The sequence below is a fragment of the Sarcophilus harrisii genome, chromosome 5 (genome assembly GCF_902635505.1).
Source record: "Sarcophilus harrisii chromosome 5, mSarHar1.11, whole genome shotgun sequence".
NCBI lineage: Eukaryota > Metazoa > Chordata > Mammalia > Dasyuromorphia > Dasyuridae > Sarcophilus > Sarcophilus harrisii.
This window is the reverse complement of record NC_045430.1, coordinates 11,545,307-11,559,869: the sequence shown is the minus strand read 5'-3', so window position 1 is coordinate 11,559,869 and position 14,563 is coordinate 11,545,307. Positions and strand designations below refer to the sequence as shown.

General features: G+C 46.2%; 1 protein-coding gene across 3 annotated transcripts in view; it reads left to right on the top strand.

Moving 5' to 3' along the window:
- GRAP2 (GRB2 related adaptor protein 2) overlaps nucleotides 1-14,149 on the top strand; it is a 91,443-nt gene extending 77,294 nt beyond the window's left edge. For all 3 annotated transcript variants that reach the window (XM_003770994.4, XM_031937920.1, XM_023504348.2), the window contains 5 exons: nucleotides 247-366; nucleotides 5,124-5,292; nucleotides 7,069-7,251; nucleotides 7,841-7,954; nucleotides 12,196-14,149. In XM_003770994.4, coding sequence (XP_003771042.1) covers nucleotides 247-366; nucleotides 5,124-5,292; nucleotides 7,069-7,251; nucleotides 7,841-7,954; nucleotides 12,196-12,375 — 766 coding nt within the window. In that variant the 3' untranslated portion in view covers nucleotides 12,376-14,149. The remainder of the gene's footprint in view (nucleotides 1-246; nucleotides 367-5,123; nucleotides 5,293-7,068; nucleotides 7,252-7,840; nucleotides 7,955-12,195) is intronic.
- The last annotated feature ends 414 nt before the right edge of the window (nucleotides 14,150-14,563 follow it).

The following is a 14,563-nucleotide window of genomic DNA, read 5'->3' as shown; positions in this document are numbered from 1 at the left end:
TTCCCAGATGGAAAAATCTTTCTTCATGTTGGGAAAGAAAAAGAGGGAAAATGACTCACCTGGGGGAGATTAACTCCCTGAAGAAAATCGAAGGATGGTTTTTATCTTGGAAGAAGGAATATCCTCCAGTCTCTTGTCCATCTCTGCCCCCCCAACCCCATTTTTCCCCATTTTCTCCCCTTGCTGTGCCCTTCCACTCCCTTCTTCTCCTCCTCCTCATCTCCCTGCTTTGTGTCCCCTTTACAGTTGGTTTCACGAGAACATCTCCCGGCACGAAGCAGAGAACCTGCTCATGGGCAAGGACGTGGGCTTCTTCATCATCCGAGCCAGCCAGAGCTCACCTGGGGACTTCTCCATCTCTGTCAGGTACTCACGGCCCCTCAGACTCCTGGCCCACTGACCCAAGGAGACATCCCTGTGGAAGTCACAAGACATGTGAACTGTTATCAGAACGTGGGGAGGGGGAAGCTACAGGCAAGGGAGGCAGGGAGAGCCCAGGACTCCCAGAATCTAAACTCAGTACCTGGGACTCCAAATTCAGGCCTCTGTCCACATCACCTCCAGCCACCTTTTCTCTCCCTCTGTTTCCTCCTTTCTGAAAAGAAGGGATGAAAGCGCTGATCCCTCATATACATGAAAGCCCCATGGAGGAGTCAGAGGAACACCGCCAAGTTCAAATCCCACTGCTTACTTCCTAGATGACCTTGGATACATAATTTCCCTTCTCTATAAAATGAGAACATTGGACCAGACCATGAATGGTCTCCCCGCCAGCTCTAGAGCTATTTGCTCCTAAGAATCTTAAGATAAGTGATCTTAGCCAAGTCACTTAAAGGCTCCGTGCCTCAGTTTCCCCATATGGACTACAAGATAAATAATATCTGAAAAGTTCTTTAGAAATGTTAGCCTTTATTATTGTTATGAGATGGTCTCTCTCAGCTCTAAATCTTATAAGTCCCTAAATATGAGATGACTACATGAAAATATGGACAAAAATAATAGTTAGCTTTTTGTTGTTGTTGTTAAGCACTTGAAGGTTTGGAAAGCACTTTGCAGCCATCTAAGTGAAGAAGTAGATAATCAGGTAGAAACATGAGTTCAAATATGACCTCAGTCATATCCCTGCCTCAGTTTCTCCCACAATAAAATGAGAACTATTTCTCAGTGTGGTGAAGAGGATCCGGTGAGAATTTGCAAAATACTATTAAAATATATTATCAAAATGCTAGGTATTTTCATGATCATCATCTCATTGTACTCTCACAACAGCCTTGTGTGGGTAGTATCACTGCTCCCATTTTTCAGATAAGGAAACTGAGTCTGAGATGTTTTGTGACCACATAGTAAGTATTTCAAATGCTACATGAGTCCAGTCTTCCACTATCACACACTCTGCTATCTCCCCAACACGACCCTCGATGTTCTAGACCAAAGACTGGAGAGCTGTCCAGAGAGATGGACACTGGCCAAGGATGCAGCATCCCTGGTCAGCCAGGTCACTGATCAGATCACATATTGCTCTTGAGGACCACATCCGAGTGTGCAGGAAATGAGCTTTATCTTCAAGGGCAAGGATAGAGGGCAGACTCTCCAGGAAGGCTCATTAAGCCCTTTGATTGGAGGGGGATGGAAAAGGGGGGCCTCCTTCCAATTCCACCCCATTTTTTAAACAATTGCCACTTTATTATTTTTAAGCACTCTAATCATAATCTAGGTTAACAAAGTGCTGTCGATTAGGAGCCCTGTGGAGGCCTGTTTTAATATTATTGTTGATTGCAAATCATTTCTATTTCCACCCACAGAGAAATGATTTGTAATTAGAACAACTTTCATCCAACTGTGGGGTTACCAGAGTGTTTAAATATAGTCTTGTCCCTTTAGCAGGTTAAACATTCCCCTTGGAAGTCTGTTTGGGCCATGCAATAGGTACTTAAATAAAACTCATCAGGTGGAAGCAAACCGAGTTAATTGGAGGTGAAAGAACGCTCCAGCGCTAGAGACAACAACAAATTGCTGTGTGATCCTGGATAATTGGACCTCAGTTTCTCTATATGTCATACAAGACTATTCCCAGCTCGGTGATCAATCAGTGCATTTGTTCGTTTTTCTGCCCGATACACAGGAAGCACTGAACAAACAAAAAAAGATAAGGATACACCAGCCCTGAAGTCAGGAGGACCTCAGACACTTAGCCCTTCCTGGCTGTGTGACCCTGGGCAAGTCACTTCACCCTGACTGGCTCAGTTTCCTCACTCATGTCTCATTCTGCATTTGAAGCTCTCTGGGTGGAAGGACAATAGATTGCTTCATGGCAATGTTCTTGGTCTCTGGTCCCAATCGAATCAAATCTAGCTGTTCCGCCCCCTGTATTCTAACCAGGACTTGTGATGGTTCATAGATCCCTGCAGTCTCTTGGTTGGAAGGACCTTGGAGGCCCTCACGTCCAGTCCATTGATGGCTGAGAGTCCTCCGTTCACCATCCCCACCAAGTGGCTGCTTGGGCTCCTCCATGGAGCAGGCAGCCCTGTCCCACTTTAGGCCAGTTCTCATGTGGGGGAAGTTTCTCCTGACATCCAGGGCCAAACCTGCCTCTTTGCCATTTCCCCTGTCTCTACTAATTCTGCCTTCTGAGGTCAAGCAGAATGAAGTTCTGCTCTAAGTAGCCAAGCATTGTAGAATTCCTGGGCTTCCTGTATTGCCTGGTTTATGAGATACTTAATAAACGAGCAACTAGGGAGTGACATAATACAGAAATCATGGGCAGGAAAACAGGAAGATCTAAGTTCAAACCCAGCCTTAGAGGCCCATTTGCTGAGTGACCCTGGACAAGACATTCTCTGACTTAGTTTCCATATCTGTAAAAATGATAGCACCTGCCTCCGAGTTGTGAAGATCAAATGAGAAAGCACTTTATAAAAAATGATTTATAAGCCTTTAGAATGTAATATTAATGCTAGCTATTGCATCAGTCATGATGCAACTGTGAAAGCCTTGGTTCTTCTCAGCGGTTCTGTGACCCAAAGCAATCCCAATAGATTTTGGACAGAAAATGCCATCTGTATTCAGAAAAAGAACTAGGGAGACTGAATGTAACCATGCTATGTTCATTTTTTTTCTGTTTTTTTTTTTAATCTCTCCCATGGTTTTTCCATTTGGCTCTGACTTTTCTCTCCTAACATGATTCATAAAATAATGTGTATTAAAATAAATAAATTTACTAGAAAAATGCTAAATTTTATTAGTTATTATAAATTCATGTTGACTAAGAAAAGTCTTCAAGAGTCAATATTTAATCATATCTCTCCTTCTTTCTCTCTTTCCTTCTCTTTCCTTCTTTCTCGCTTTCCTTCTCTCTCTCCTTCCTTCTTTCTCTCTCTTTCCTTCCCCTCTCTCTTTCCCTCTCTCTCTTTCCTTCCCCCTCTCTCTCTTTCCTTCCCCCTCTCTCTCTTTCCTTCCCCCTCTCTCTCTTTCCTTCCCCCTCTCTCTCTTTCCTTCCCCCTCTCTCTCTTTCCTTCCCCCCCTCTCTCTCTTTCCTTCCCCCCCTCTCTCTCTTTCCTTCCCCCTCTCTCTCTTTCCTTCCCCCTCTCTCTCTTTCCTTCCCCCTCTCTCTCTTTCCTTCCCCCTCTCTCTCTTTCCTTCCCCCCCCCTCTCTCTCTCTCTTTCTTTCTTTCCATTGGAGTTAAGTGACTTTCCCTGGGTCACACAGCCATGAAGTGTTAAGTGTCTAAGTGTCTGAGGCCAGATTTGAACTCAGGTCCTCCTGACTTTAGGGCTGGTGCTGCCATGTATTTCAAAGAGACTTTAAAGATCATCAAGTTCATCCCCTTCCATTTGACTGAGGAATGAATAAGGCTCGTTTTCACTCAGGTGATCTTCCTCCCCTTGACTTCTAATCCTTGCACAGGATGTACAGAGGTTGGACTCTGTCTGCGCTTCCTTTCCCCTCTTCAGTCCTTTAATCTTTGACCTTAGAATATCCAATGACTCCTCATCAAGTCCCTGCCTGCTTCCAAACAGTTTGTCTCCAATTAGGAGGAAAGTTTTCATGACATTAAGCTGAAATCTAATTCCCCGCTCTTAAGAGTTGGGTCCTCAAGCCTAGGCCATGTAGAACCAGCTATGGGAAGGACTGTGGGGGGATCAGAAATGTGGGGTTACTAGAGTCAATGAAGGCTTCATGGAAGAGGGGAGGCTGGGGCTAAAGCTGGCTTAGCTGAAATCCCTGAAAAAGAGGGGAAATGTCTGAGTCATCATTTGATGAACTGAAAGCTGGAGGGGAGTGCAGAGACTACCTAGTCTAGCAAGCCTTGGCTTTGAATTGCCAAGATCTGGGTTCAAATTCTGCCTCAGTTACTTAGGCAAGTCATTTGCCCTCTGCGGGCCTTTTTCCTCTGCTGTAAAGATGTTCCCTGAGGTTCCTTCCAGCAATGAGTTCTTGACCCCATGATCCCTCATTCTTGCAGACCATCTCTAATCATCCTGTTCTATTTCTGGACCCAGAGGGCTCTGGAGGGGAAAGTGAGGCAGGTGACCTTGCCCAGCCCTCCCTCGCTTCAATCTGATTCACTGGCATAGCACTGAATCATTTCCTTGATCGTGGTCTTCTCTGAGAACAAAAACACCAAGATTCCCTGCTACATCCTCCTGGCTACCTCCCTCCTTCCCAAGGGCTGCCTAGGACCAAGTAAACTCTGGCTAATCCCTCTTCCCCAGGACAGCCCTTCAGATACTAAATGAGTTTTGAAATCGGTCCTTGATGACTTTGTAGCCTTAAGGAACTGATAGCGTGTTTGTCAGTTGTTGGGAGTTTATTGTATTTTATTTTTGTCTCTAGTAGAGATGCTGGCTTGAGTGTCCTTGACATAATCTGGCTTGTAAAATGGCTTTCTGCTGATAATAAAATCTCCTGTTACATGAGAGGAAGCTCCCCTCCTTCTGGCCTTTCCTGGTTGTGACCGGTGGCTGCTCCCACCCTCCCCAGATAGAGCTGCGTGTCCAGGTTCAACTGGGTCTTGACATGGATGCTTCCAGTTCCCACGAGACCCCCAGCATCCTTCCAGGGAGAGGGGGAAGCCGGAAGATCCCCTTTTGTAATGGATTCTTTGTGTTCTCTTTGGGCCCAGACATGAAGAAGATGTCCAGCACTTCAAGGTCATGAGAGATACGAAGGGTAACTACTTCCTGTGGACAGAGAAGTTTCAGTCCCTGAACCAGCTGGTGAATTTCTACCGGACCTCATCCATCTCGAAGCAGAAGCAAATCTACCTGAGGGATGGGAGCCGGGAAGACCAGGTAGCCCATGGGGCCTGGAACCCCGAAGAGAAAGGGATCGGACTTGAAGGCATCATGTTTGCAACAGCCAGTCAGTCAGTTAACAAGCATTTATTAAGCAACTACTATATGCCAGTCACTAGAGTAAGTTTGGGGGCAAAAACAAGAAAGGTAAATAGAAAGAAAGGCAAAAACAGCCTCTGTCCTTAAGGGTTTGTATCTGAATGCCATGTAATTGAACCTTGATTATGGTGGGTGCTTAATAAATGCTCATTGAATGAAATTGAATTAGAATAAGGGAAACCAAGTACCAATAACTAGATATATATAAAACACAGTGTAACTAGGAGGTAACAGAGAGAAAGCACTAGGGGCAGGCTGTAAATGACAAAGTTGGGATTTATTTATTTATTTTTCTCTTTCTTCTTTTCTCTCTCTCTCTCTCTCTCTCTCTCTCTCATTCTTTTTCTTTCTCTCTCTCTCTTTTTTCTCCCTCTCTTTTTTCTTTCTCCCTCTTTTTTCTTTTTTCTCTTTTATTCTTTTCTTTCTCTTTTCTTTCTTCCTCTTTCTTTTTCTCTCTTCTTTCTTTCCCTTCCTCCCCTTTCTTCCTTCATTCCTTCCCTCCTTCATTCCCTTCCTTTCTTCCTTCCCTCCCTTCCTTCCTTCCTTCCTTCCATCTCTCCCTCCTTTCCTCTCTCCCTCCCTTCCTTCCTTCCTTTTTTTTTCTTTCTCTCTTTCTCTCTTCCTTTCCTTTCCTTTCCTTTCCTCCCTTCCCTCTCCTCTTCCAAGCATACAGTTTCCCAAGAGCTTTTCCCACAAAAACCTTTTAAGGAGGTAGCACAAATGTTAAACTTTCCAATTTGCAGATGGAGTAATAGGTTCAGAGTTGGGGCTTGGGACAGGAGAAACATCCCACAAAAAGAATTTGAGCTGAGTTTTGCAGGAAGCCAAGAGGCAAAGGGGAAGAAGGAGCTCCTCTCTGGACTTGGGGGGAAGGAAAGATGCAGTCAGGAGGTGGAGTCTCTCCCTCCTTCCTAGTTCTGAGATCCCCAGTGGGTCACCTTAAGTCCCTCAGAGCACTGTTATACCCCTTAAAATGAGATGTACATATGCGGGCAGTTCTTATTTATGGGTTTAATTAGCATAACCATTCTATCATAAGCAATAAATGAGTTTTCCAAGGAGCGAGTTGAGGGCTAAGAGGCAGCTCCTAGAAAGGGCATTGGCTGGAGCTCTAGAAAGGCTCAGCTCTTTTAAAAAAAAAAAAAAAAAAAAAAAAAAAAAAAAAAAAGACCAGAGCAACAAGGACAAAGGGGAGAGGGAATTTCTCCCGTTTCAAGCAGCCTTAGTGTGATTTGGAGGCCCCTTGTGAAATGGGTGGGAACTAGAACGGATCCCTTTCTTTGAGGGGATTCTTCTCAGACTCACCTATTAGTGATCATGGAAGAAAGACTCAGGAGACCTGAGCCTAATGCTGGGCCCTGTGGCTGGCACATAGTAGGCAAAGTTGAGAGCTGGTGGGAGGAAATGGCCCAACTCACTTTCCCTCCCTGAACCTGCTCCTTGACCTGCAGAATGGAAAAGTTAATATTTGTGCCTCTTCAGAAGGTTTTTGTGGGGAAAGCTCTCGATAAACTGAGAACTTGGGAGTGGCGAGTTCAAATCCCGTCTTTGCCATTTATAGCCGGTAAGCTGGGCAGGTTCTGAGAGAGCTGGACCGGATGCCTCTGAGAGTCCTTCCAGTTCCAGAGGGAGCATCCCACGGGGCATCTGATGTGACCTTTGTCGTCCCTCTAGAACTGCTGGGGTGGGAGCCTAGAACGGCGGCTCCAGGAAGGGCTCCACGTTGGCGGAGAAGAGCCTCGTCCTTCAACGAATAGGAAGCTGCCTGACCACCCCCCAGCTCTGCAATCACATTATCAGGCGCAGCAGCCGCCGCCCCAGCAGCAGCAGCGGTTCCAGCATCATCAGCTTCAGCCGGTACCCTGGGAGAGGGAACCTGGGCCAGGGCAAGGGTGGCTGGCTTGGGGCCTAACCTGGGTCAGCAACAGTCCTCTTTCCTGGATTCATATTGTCAAGGGCCCCCAGGAGGCTAAAAGCTGCGGTTCTGGCCTTTTAACTCTAGCTCTAGAAGGGACCCTGTACTTTACAGATGGGGAAACTGGAGGTCGAAAAAAGTAAAATAACTTAGCCAGAGGTTACACCGGTAATAAAGGGCAGAACCAAGGTTTGAACCCAAATTCAAATCATTCCTATTTCTTTAAGTGCTTTAAGGATCACAAAGACATGGGAGAGAGGGAAGGAAAGAAAGAAAAGAAGAAAACAAAGGGAAGGGATGTTATTATACCCTTTTACAGATGAGGACATTGAGTCCACTCCAGATCAGGTCTTTTCCCATTCCTCTATCGGTACTAATTAATGATGTTTCAGGGGTGCAGCCCTGAAATCTGGAGGACCCAAGTTCAAATTTGGCCTCAGACACTTAAGGCTTCCTAGCTGTGCCCTGGGAGAATCACTTAACCCCAATTATCTCAGCAAAATAAATAAATAAAACAATCTCCTTTCCTAGGACCGGCGAGGAGGCAGTTTTGACATCAGTGATGGGCGCCGGATGAACCCTGAGATGAGCCCCGCCCTCATGCATCGGAGACACACAGACCCAGAACAGCTGCAATTGGTTGGGGTGTGTATCTGGCCTTTCCTGGCTTCTCCCAAGCAGCAGAAGGAATGGTCTGGGGTAGGAAGGGAGGGAAGGAGGGAGAACTGCTCCTCCCCGACACAGCCTCTCTCTAAGTACTGCAGGGGCATGAAGGTCCATGGGCAGCAGCCTATGGGCTATCCTAGCCCTGCCATTAGCCCTTTGAACCCTATTTGGTGGAGGCAGAGGCTTCAGCCTCTTATCCTTACCCAGTATTGCTCAGTCTTGTACCTACTTGCCTGCTTCCCGGGCTTGCCTCTGCAGCAAGCAGAAATAAGCCCCTCTTGGGGCACACCTGCTGGGGCCGCCTCCCCACCCAGCTCCTTGGACCTTCTCGGGATGAGGGAAGTACAAAGGACGGGGCCGCTCGCCAGCATTCCACGGCATTGGGGCAGAGCAGCCTGGGCCTTGGGGAAGGCCTTCCTCCTCGGGTCCCGGCAGGCCCTGGATTCCAGGCTCTCTGCCTGACAGGAGGAACTACCCAAGAAAAAGTCACCATCTTGGAGGTCGTGGGTTCCCCAATGTCGGGCAAAAGCTGGATGACCACTGAGTGGGGGCGGCTTTCAGCCGGTGGTTCCGAAGCACTGTCCCAGCAGCAAGCCTCAATTCTGTCCCTGTGAGAACAGGGGAGGACGGGGGCTGGCGGGCAGGTCATTTGTCTCCTCAGTCCAGCTTAGCCCGGGACGTGAGCCTGCCTGCCTTGGGAACTTGCCTCCAGTGGGCACACCCAAGTGAGACATTCCCACCCTCGGGGCAGCATCAGGGTTAGCTCGTCACCCATCCGTCCTGGCTCTCTGACAGTAACTGCGAGCTCTGTTATTATAAGCTTGAGGCCAGTTTGTTGCTGTCACTGAAAGAGACTCCAAAGTGATTTAGAGGGATTAGCGGGGGAGCAGACGTCTCCAGATTCCCAAGCCGGCCTTTCCAGTCGGTGGAACAAGCTTTTCACAAGCACCTACTATGCGCCGGGCCTAGGTACAGAGACAGAAAAAGGCGGATGTTCTAACTGAGAGGGGCAATCCATTCCCAAATAAGCCTCTCTCTAAGTACTACAGGGGCACTAAGGTTCGTGGAGGCAGCAGCCTCCCTCCCCCATCCTAGGTCCGGAATCAGCCCTTCGGTGATGGAGGCAGAGGATTCGGCCTCTTATCCTTTCACTATATTGTTCCATTTGCTGATTTGGGGCTAACACGTCCTACCCAGGAGACTTTGGACAGGTCCTCCCTCTGTACAACAAGGGAGCTGGAGCAGGGGGCTTCAGGTCCTTTTCGGTTAGTGCCGAATAACCAAAATAACCTCAGAAAAAGGAGAATAGTAATGAGGGATGAGATCAGGAAAGGCCCCCTGGAGGAAGACACCCCAGAGCCCTGAAAGAAGGAAGCAGAGAAGGGAACAGCTCAGGCCTGGGTGCCCAGAGGTACAAGACCCGGGGACTGGCTATCATGTGCTGGGAATAGCTGCCAGGCCAGTCCTCCTTATCTTGTTTGTAGAAGGTCCTTCTGTTGTTTCAAGTTCCCCTTTGTGGTTTCAGGAGGTCAAGGAGGCTCTCGTGAAGGAGCCAGGACCAAGAATTAGAAGCTTCATAATTTTCATTTTCATAATTTATTCAATTTATTTATAATTCAATTCAAATTATTCATTTTATTGAATTAATAATTCAATTATTTATTTCAAATTAATAATTAATTCAATTCAAATTATATAATTCAATTATTCAATTCAATTAATTATTCAAAAAAATTTTTTTAAAAAGAAAAGAATTAGAAGTTTCCCTTCCTGTGTGCTGGAGGTACAATTGCCCACCCCCAAACTATGCCCCAATTTATAAAGCACCTACTAGGTGCCAGGCACTCTTATACATGTTGAGGACGTAAAGACAAAACTGAAATGGTCCCTCCCTCAAAAAGCTTACAATCTAATGAAACACACACGGTCCTCTTCAAGAATGAGGGACAAATGACTCGCCATCATATCCCCAACAAGGGTCATCCAGCTTCTGCCTGAAGACCTCCGCTAAGGGGAGCCCACGACTTTCCAAGATAGCCAGAGCAGAGGCAGCATGAGTCCTGGAGACTCCTCATGGAGCTCCCGCTTCCTCTCTAAGGGAACCACCAATTTGCACCGCAGAGAGCGTTCCCACACCAGGACTCCCTGGTCTAAATTAAGCCTTGCTAGGAAGCTTTTCCTCATGGGGCAGGTTGTGGTTTTTTGTTCTCAAAAAGGCCATGATGTTAGGGAGTGATGTCATACAAGTGAACTGCTTGCAAGGGAGGGAGGGCTGGGCAAGGGCACCTGCCCCACTTTCCCCTGTGGAGCCATGGGGCCCTGTGGCCAACTAGGGATGGCCCAGGATGCAGGGGGAGCCTTGGCCCTTTCTAAGTTAAGACTTCACAGGTCTCAGTTTGACTCAAGCGATCCCCAACCAGTGACCAAGGCACTATAAGAAATAAAGCAAATAATGGTCACTTTTATCTATTCAAAAAAATCCACATACATGTGCGTGTATGTATAAATATGCATGATATGTTTAATATATACTTATACATACATTTATGTGTGTTTATATAAATACATTTATATATGTTAATAACTTTTTATACATTTATACTTGTATGTATATGTACATTTATACATTATTTATACATGTGTATATATCTATATGGTTTTATGCATATGTGCAACATATATCTGCATGTATAAAGCATGTTTAATATGTATTTTATACATATTTGTGTTTATATATTATTTATATGTATCTGTTTGCATGTACATTAGTTAAACATCCATACATGTTTGTCTATCGTGCATGCATGTATGTTGTATTATTTATACACTATACATATATGTATATACATATATACTATATTGAATGCATACCAATAAATTACAGTGGTACAGATGTGTATATGTATGGATGAATCATATTTAATATGTATTTATATACATATATTTATATATATATACATTTATATATTTATACATCATTTACACATTTGTACATTTTATACATACATATATATATAATATATAAGTGTGTACATAATGTATGTATGTATCTACATGTCTGTGTACATACATATATAAAACATGTTTGATATGCATTTTATACGTAAATTCACACATTTGTACATTATTTATACATGCGATACATTATATACACATTTATGCATTATTTATAATATATGTATCTATCTATCTATCTATGTATATATATGCACATATATGTTTATATAAAGCATGTATCATGCATTTTATACATGCATTTATGTGTAAATAAGGTATGAACATATATAAATGTATTATATAAACATACAAATATATACATATAAATGTATAAAAATGCATATTGAACATGCTTTATATATGTACTTATCTGTGTGTCTACATATTCATGTGTTTATGTTTATACACATACATTTATATATGTTTATAACTTAACACATTTATACATTATACTTGTAGGTATACGTGTACATTATTTACACATTTATGCATTATATACACACATAGGTATATGTATGTACATGTGCAACATGTGTATGCATAAAGCTTTATAATGTGCATTTTATATATACATTTGTTTATATGTATGTGTTTATATGTTATTTGCACATCTATATGTAAATATGTGTGCATTATTTGCATTTATACCCATTTGTCCATTATACATATATGTATTGTATATACATTATTCATACATTTATACACTACATATACATGTGTACATATGTATATATGTGCATGCATGTGCACCAATAAATGACAGTGTGATATGTGTATGTGTGTGTGTATGAGGTATGTTTCATATGCCTTTACGTACATACATTTTTATACCTTACACATTTGTACATTATTTATACACATACATTATATATACACTTAGACATTATACATCTATGTTTATATCTCTAGGCAGATTTGTATGTGGATGTGTTTGGGAGGGAAAGGCCCTTAGGATTCTGGGATTGCTCCCCAATGGGCCCTGAGCCGATCAGGGCCCACCCAGTGGCCAAGTGGCCCAGATTTGCCCACTGAGGTGGCTGGGGCCTCCCTTGGAGACCTCAAGCCTCAGTTTGCCTGGAATCCCCCCACGGTTCCTGAGGAGCCTTGCCTTGGGGGTGGGTCCTTGGGAGGAAGGAGGGAATGGAGGAGCACCAGAAGCCCCCGATTCACGGCCTGGCCCTTTCTTTCTGCCTCTGCCCCCCTCCCCTGTCTCCTTCCCACAGAGAGTTCGCTGGGCCCGGGCCCTGTATGACTTTAAAGCGGAGGAGGAGGATGAGCTGGGCTTCTGCACGGGAGAGCTGGTGGAGGTCCTGGACAGCTCCAACCCGTCCTGGTGGACCGGCAGACTGCACAACCAGCTGGGCCTGTTCCCAGCCAACTATGTGAGCCCTCTCCCCCGCTGAGCCAGGGGCCAGGCCCAGCCACGGGGAGGGGGGAAGGGGAGCGGGGTCTCTTACAAAGGCACGAGATACGAACTTTTATTTCTGTAACTTATTGGTGAGGGGTGATAGGTTAGTTAGCTTAAAAGGCACCCAGGTAGGGGGCTCTTCGGGTCCCATTCCCCTTCTCCTTGAAGAAGGGGGCGGGCAGTGCCCTCCCTGAAGTGCCCTTCTTTCTCTTCCACCTGGTCCTGGGCTGTCTCTGAGAATGGGAAGCGGAAGCCTCCTCCCCACAAAGGAGGGGAGATCCACAGGTGCAGGGTGGGCTTCAGCCTCCCTGCTCCACCCCAACTCTGCCCGCTGAGCCCCCGAGTCCCTGCCCCCTGGCAGGTGCCGCCTCTGCAGGGAGAGGGGTCTCTGGGTCCAGACCGTGTAGGGCAGCAACACAGGAGGCAGACAGAGAGAGAAAGTCGGGGTGGAGGGGATGGAGCGCGGGACTGGGACGCAAAAAGGCCCTTGAACTGATGGGCCGGGAAAGCCGACAGGCTTCTCAGAACTATGGTTTTAAATGCATATAATAAAGTACAGAGGATTACAAAGGAAAAAATTTTATATATATATATAATATACATTTATTTTTAAAGTCGGAGGTCCCAGGATGAGAAGCCCTACTCTGATCCAATCCCTCATCCTAGAGATGCAAAAATTGAACCCCAGGGAAATCACACACTTTATAAACACCAGAGGCAGAATTTGAACTCAGATCTTCTAATATTCTCACCAGTGTACCACACTGCCTCCCATATAGAGAGAAGGAAGAAGAACAAGAATCCTAGACATTGTCATGCACATCTTGGGCTTCCCAGGCTACCTTCTCCGGCCAACCTGGAGCTGAGATCAGTCATCAGGATGGCTCAGCACGCATTTGCTGGTCTATTCTTGAAGCTAGTTCCTATGTCCCCATTGCACAGACGTAGAGACTGAGTGAGACGCGGTGGCCAAGTCTCAAGAGACCGAAGGGCTTTTCACAACCCACTTGAACGAGAGCCTCTTTTCTTTAAAAGAAGGAGGAAGGAGGACTTTGCAAAGTGCCCTGAGCTCCAGGAACCGCACTGAGAGTGGCCATCATGTGCACAACTTCCAAGCCCTCCCTGCTCGCTTCTCTGTGACACCAGAGGAAGACCTGGCTTCCCATGTGAATCCCCTGAGGCCCCTGGGGTGGGGGCTGGGTATCGGAGGCAACCCAGATCCATCGGACACCAGCTGGCCTCACTTTGGAGAGAGAAATCGGGGGGACGCCAGTGACCCCCAAGAGTGGCCTTGGAGACCAGCTCGGGGGGATGGGGGCCCAAGGACCAGGGCTGGTGCCAGTGGCAGGGAGGAGGGCCGCCAGAGACTCCTCTGGGCGGGGCACCGTGCCCAGCCAACAGGTCCTCATTAAGGGCCCTAGCAGAACGTGCATCCTGCCCGCCATGGGCCTTCAAAGAAAAAGGGAGAAGCAGAATGGGACCAGCAGTGGGTCTGCAGGAAAGGCGAGAAAATAGCCAGGGAATGGCAGGGGGCAGGGGAGGAGGAGTGATGAGTGCTCAGCAGCCCTGGGAAAGGGAAGCAATGAAAGGAGAAAGCAGGAGGGGACCGACTTCAAAAGAGCAGGGCACAGTCTGAGAGGCTCAAAGAGAGGCAAAGAGGGAGAGGTTAAGTGGGATCAGCCAAGGAGAAATGGATTTAATGAGGGAGTCAGGAGGGAGTGAATGAGGGGAAAAGAGAGGGAGTTGGGAGGGGAGAAAGAGAGAGAGGGGGAAGAGGAGAGAGAGGGGAGGGGAAGATGGGGGGAAGAGGAGAGAAAAAGGGAGGGAGACAGAAAGACAGAGAAAAAGAAATAGAGGTAAGGGGAGGAGAGGAGGAGAGAGACACACAGACAGAGAAACAAAAAGAGTGAAGGAGGGAGGGAAGGAGAAAGAGACAAAGAGAGAAACAGAAAGATGGGGTGGGGGGAGGGAGGGAACAGAAAAAGGAAAAGAGAAAGAGGAGGAAGAAAAGGAGAACAAGGAAGAGGAGGAGGTGAAGGAGGGAGAATTAAACTTGAGAAACTGCAGTTAGAAAGAGAAATTCACATGGAGGAGGACAGGAGTGGGGAGGGGGAGTGAGGGGGCAGGACCACAAGGACGCATGAAAAAAGAATGAAGGGCTGAGAAGGAAGGGAAAGGAACCT